The sequence below is a fragment of the Helicoverpa zea genome, chromosome 10 (assembly GCF_022581195.2).
Source record: "Helicoverpa zea isolate HzStark_Cry1AcR chromosome 10, ilHelZeax1.1, whole genome shotgun sequence".
Lineage (NCBI taxonomy): Eukaryota > Metazoa > Arthropoda > Insecta > Lepidoptera > Noctuidae > Helicoverpa > Helicoverpa zea.
This window is the reverse complement of record NC_061461.1, coordinates 328,128-333,254: the sequence shown is the minus strand read 5'-3', so window position 1 is coordinate 333,254 and position 5,127 is coordinate 328,128. Positions and strand designations below refer to the sequence as shown.

The 5,127-nt window shown below is 42.0% G+C and overlaps 1 protein-coding gene across 1 annotated transcript; it reads left to right on the top strand.

Annotated features, from left to right (window-relative positions):
* Window positions 1-829: 829 nt before the first annotated feature.
* LOC124633861 (organic cation transporter protein-like) lies at window positions 830-4,463 on the top strand. The gene is made up of 7 exons (XM_047169229.1): window positions 830-1,100; window positions 1,286-1,484; window positions 1,673-1,773; window positions 2,046-2,200; window positions 2,357-3,010; window positions 3,325-3,504; window positions 3,844-4,463. Exons 1-7 carry the CDS (start codon window positions 934-936, stop codon window positions 4,056-4,058), a joined length of 1,671 nt encoding a protein of 556 aa, XP_047025185.1. The 5' UTR covers window positions 830-933; the 3' UTR covers window positions 4,059-4,463.
* Window positions 4,464-5,127: the final 664 nt, after the last annotated feature.

The window sequence follows — 5,127 nt, the reverse complement described above, 5'->3', positions numbered from 1 at the left end:
TTATTGGTTTTATTTCATTTATGAGAGCCACGTGTTGTGACGTCAGTACGTCTCAGCGTGCGCACGCGACGCCACAAGCAACTTCATCATTGTTGCAATAGGACTAACAATTTAATAATGATTTATCACGTCTAAACCCACATCCCAGATACCAAAGAAGTATAATCCAGTTTGTGATCAGAATATAATAAATAGCTCTTTACGGTGATGTTCTTTTTAATCTTTATAATCTAAATAAATAAATAATAATAAATTGTGCTAATGTGTAGGTAAAGAGCCAAGCTGATATCAGACGTCTCCTTTCACTCGAATTGAAATTATAGGTAAATATGATAATATAGGTGCAGACTATTCCTGCTGCAATAAACAACGCTGGATGAAGGTCGTAGAATAAGGAGTACTGGCAATTTATAAGCATCTCATAGTTCTTAATAGAGATTTCAATAGATAACATGTGGACTCATGACTGAGTGTGAATGGAGCGGTTGTTATCACCGTAATCCCGTCTAAGTGCCTTTATTATTATTAAATGCATTGTTTTTAGAAAGCTCGTGTGTTTATTGAATATTCAACTGTGTATACTTTTGAGTTAAATTACCTCCAAGTAAAAATCCTTGTTGATCAATTATGCAAGTGGATTGGGGTTTCCACATTGGGTAAACCTTAAAAAATCAATTTCATAGTTAGTCTGAAAGTCGAAACCAGAAATGAGGAAATTCTAGGAAAACCTTCTTGTTGAAACAGGTGGCATAAACCATCACAGCCTATGCAACGCCCATGTCACTTTGACAGAAAATGACCTTCAAAGGGCTCACAAATAATCAGACGTGGTTTTCGATGTAAATGCTATTTGCAACACAGTTTTACAATGTGATGGTATCGAATACTCCATTCGTGCAGTCGGTAGCGTGACATCGTTCTGCAGGAGGAGGCATGCCCGACCAGCTGCAACCCAAGATAGACCTAGACGAGATACTGCGGGAGCTGGGCCAGTTCGGACGATACCAGTTGTGCGTGTTCTGTTACCTGTGCGTCGCCATCATCTTCACCAGTATATACAACTGCCAATACGTGTTCAATGCAGGCAGCGTCGCATACAGGTGAGCTTAACTTGCTTTGTGGCCAATGCTTGCCAAGAATATCTACCCGGACTGTGAAAGATTTGATGCTATAGAGCTGCGTACTTGTACACTCTTGATATTGTTAAATATTTACTCTTACTCAAATCTTTTATTTTTTTACTTGCGCTAACAGTCATAGGAACAGATTTGCTAAAATTGCGCAGGTGTAGAGTGCCAGCATGCGAGTCTACACCAGAGAAATTCGACCCTAACGGTTGGGGAAAGTTTGCATTGCCATCGACGGGGTACGACTGCTGGCAGAAGGTGCCCATCGGGTCCACTTGCGAGCCCCAGAGCTTCTCCAACAAGACCCGCCGCTGCTACTCCTGGGTTTACGAGAATCATTATACAATCGTTCCTGAGGTGAACTCACTTATTGTATAAGTAGGTAGTTTTCCCCTTTTTGGGTAGTTCAACAGGAAAATTGTTAGGATGTCATGTGCTAAATGTATGAATAAATAAATAACTCCGTCCAGTGCCTGACGGAGTAGACTATTTTTTTGATGTGAGACGCAAGGATGTTCTTCCGTGGTAATTTGTTGATATTGCAGTATGACCTGGGGTGCCAGGAGTGGAAGCGCACGCTGGTGGGCACCATACACAACGTCGGCGTGTTCATCGCCATTCCCTTCACCGCGGTTATCTCAGATAAGTTAGTATTACATAAAATTCTGAAATAAATTGAATGAGAGTTGTGTTCCTAAAGTGCAAATAAATTGTAGCGTTTATTGTTCCTTCCCTGTTATGATGAGCCTGTCCACGAACGAGCTGAACACATTAGTCCCCGTATAGTTACATAGTCGCTGTCGCCGAATACGGCTATAAGGCAAAGATTTTTATACTACGCGAAGAAATTCAGAATCAGTCAAGAATGGCAGACTGATATTATCAAAACGCTGTATGATGAGAGTGAGTGTTGGTCAGGTTTGGTCGTCGTCTGGCGCTGATCGGCACGGCGGTGGCGCCGGCGCTGGTGGGGGTGGTCCGAGCCTTTTGTCACAACTACTACCTGTACCTGGTGCTGGAGCTCCTCGAGGCGTTCGTCGGGAATGGCACTTACAGCACGGCTTTCATTATGGGTACTTACATGAATTTTATATGTTCTTTTTACGTCCGCTCCGAATGATCTAAGAAGAGTCCCGTTGTAAATATGGTTTTTTCTTAACATACAAGATTCAAATCAAACTAGTGACTAATCTTTGTTTTTAATGGACTACTATTTTTCACGTTTTCAGCATTAGAAGTAGTAAGTCTTAAGAAGAGAGTGATAGGCGGCAACGTGATTCAGTGCACGTTCGCGATGGGGCAGGTGATCGCCGCGCTGTGCGCCTGGGCCATCCCCTACTGGCGGACGTACACCATCGTCATCTTCGCTCCCTCCTTCTTGTTCATATTCTACTGCTTCTTCGTAGAGGAGAGTGTACGCTGGCTCATAGCCAAGGGACGCAGAGATGAAGCGATAAGAATCATTTTCAAAATTGCGCGGTACAACCGCGTGACGCTCTTACCGGAAACACTAATGTTACTAACCAGTACACCGAGGTTACACACTGTAAGCAACAACCCGCGACCGAGTGCGTTCCCCGAGCCGGAGCCGGAGCAGCCGTCGCTGCTGAGGCAGGTGCTGAGGTCCAAGACCATCCTGGGCCGCATGGCCGTGGTATCGTTCTGGTGGATTTCCGTGACCATGATCTACTACGGGCTGTCCATTAACTCCGTGTCTCTGATGGGCAACAAGTACAAGAACTACATACTGACGTCACTCGTGGAGATTCCCGGCTCATTGCTCGGCTTCGCAACACTTGACCGATTTGGAAGAAAGGCTTCTCTTATGACAAGTTTTTTTGTGTGCGGCACATCACTTCTCATGCTACCTGCCACAGCTGACCGTTAGTATCTTTATATTATAACATTACTTAGTACCTATCAGTTTCGCGTGCCTGTGTAGATACCATCGGAGCCATTTCCACCTTATTACCTCTGAATTTAATGCTTTTTTTTTCAAAAATAGAGCACTGGCCCGTTGGCCTAAAATATAGCAATATATAATTTTGCTTTTTCCAAAAAAAAAAAAAAAACTGTAAGGGTTTTTTTTTAGCAGCAGATCTAAGCGGTAAAGAGGAAAAGTTTGCAGTAGTACCTGCTTATTGAACAAATTCCATGAATGAAATTGCATTCTATGTGATATTTTCCGATGTTTCAGCAACGTTGATAATGTTGCTGACGCTGGTGGGCAAGATGATGATCAGCCTGATCTTCTGCGGCATCTACATCTACACGGTGGAGCTGTTCCCGACGCAGGCGCGCCACATGCTGATGGGCTTCTGCTCCATGACGGGCCGCATCGGCTCCATGGCCGCGCCGCAGACGCCTCTGTTGGTTGGTCGGTCTATTACCTTAAATTATTTTTACAATTTTAGGCGTAAGTTGATGAAACTCCTAAATAAATTGGTCTTGAACAAAGATAAAAAACGGCATTAACTTATGTTACACATAATACTATGGTCTTACAAACGTCTTATGAGTGCTAACATGTAATGAGGTTAATTCTGATTTGCTATTTGTCTAGAAGTCACTCGTTTCTTGAGTTGAGTCGATAACGGTTTGAAAGATAACACTTTAAAAATTATTTCATAAATAGAATAATCCAGATGAGAAAAAAGGACGACGTTTTCTCTGCACTAGAAGTATTCTGGTGCTATGTTGTTAATTGATATGGTAGATGCTGTACATGAAGTCACTGCCGTACATCTTGTTCGGGACGATGGCGGGCACGGCGGGGCTGCTGATGCTGCTCACGCCGGAGACGCTGCACCTCAAGCTGCCCGACACCATCGCGCAGGCGGAGCAGCTCAGCGTGGCCGTGCGAGGGAGGAACACCCCGAGCCCATGAACCCAAACATATTAATAAGCATTCCAACATCAAGTGACATTTGACAATGACCTTCTAACTCGAGCGAGGGCCAAGCATATCGATCAACATGATGTGTACGATGCGTCGTGTGGCGGAAAGACTGATGCAGGTCTTAAGCTGAATGAAGCTTTACACAGTCTGTAAAAGCTTTAGAGTTTTGCACATAAGTATTTCTGCTGCCAATTTATAATTAAGGCTACTTGTATGGAGCATCAACTGGACATTTAAGATATATGCTAAAAATCCATCTGTAACTATAATTGAAAACCGACACCACAATGTTTTAAATATTAGTTGTGCAAGTTGCTCAGAGACGTAGATAATGAATGTATAAATGAAGTAAAACCTATTAAATATCATGGTTTATACGATGGTTTTTTGTTAATTTTTACATAGCTATTTTGCATTAAAGGTTTACTCCTCAATAAGTGTTGGTTTCATTGCTGACCGGTTAGGTATAATAAGTCGTCTGTAACTTGTCATTTTAAATCTGCCGTCTTGCCATCTCATTGTGTTGTAAGATAATAAGCACTTGGGTTTGTTTTTCCTAAAACGTTTTCCTCTGATATCAAGGATGTATCAAGCATGAATAGAAATGAATACCTATGTACCTATCGATCTGTTTCTCACGTTTATCTATAAATTAAAGATCACTCAAAACGTAGATTTTATTAACAAGTTGAATGATTTGCAATCCTTCAGTCTGTCCAAGAAAAGAAAATAATTATCAGTTCTACATTAATGAAAGAATTTTGTTATCTCAAGCTATGCTACGCTACTGCTGAATATGTGTCCAAATGACCGACGACTTTGTTTGTTTATACCTATCTAGCAGAACGTAAACTTCTTACACAAACGTCCTGCACATATCACAAGACGGGTTTGTTTTTATTTTGCTTTATTAATAACTACAATAGATCACACGTGAATCCACAAAGGTCTCGCGGTTATCACTGCTAGATATTCATTTAATCAGTCATTAAAAGAAAAGGTATCTATAGATAGGTGTCACAACTAGTGTTCGCGAAACGCGTCTTTCGAGCAATCTACGCGCTACGCTTGACCATGACGATTGAGCAGAGGATTACGTTG

What these genes read in the sequence shown, in the direction of transcription:
- LOC124633861 (XM_047169229.1), top strand. Translation starts at nt 934, where the DNA reads ATGCCCGACCAGCTGCAACCCAAGATAGACCTAGACGAGATACTGCGG. An exon ending in GCAGGCAGCGTCGCATACAG is followed by an intron (nt 1,101 to 1,285) that starts GTGAGCTTAACT and finishes AAAATTGCGCAG; the next exon opens with GTGTAGAGTGCCAGCATGCG. An exon ending in ATTATACAATCGTTCCTGAG is followed by an intron (nt 1,485 to 1,672) that starts GTGAACTCACTT and finishes TTGATATTGCAG; the next exon opens with TATGACCTGGGGTGCCAGGA.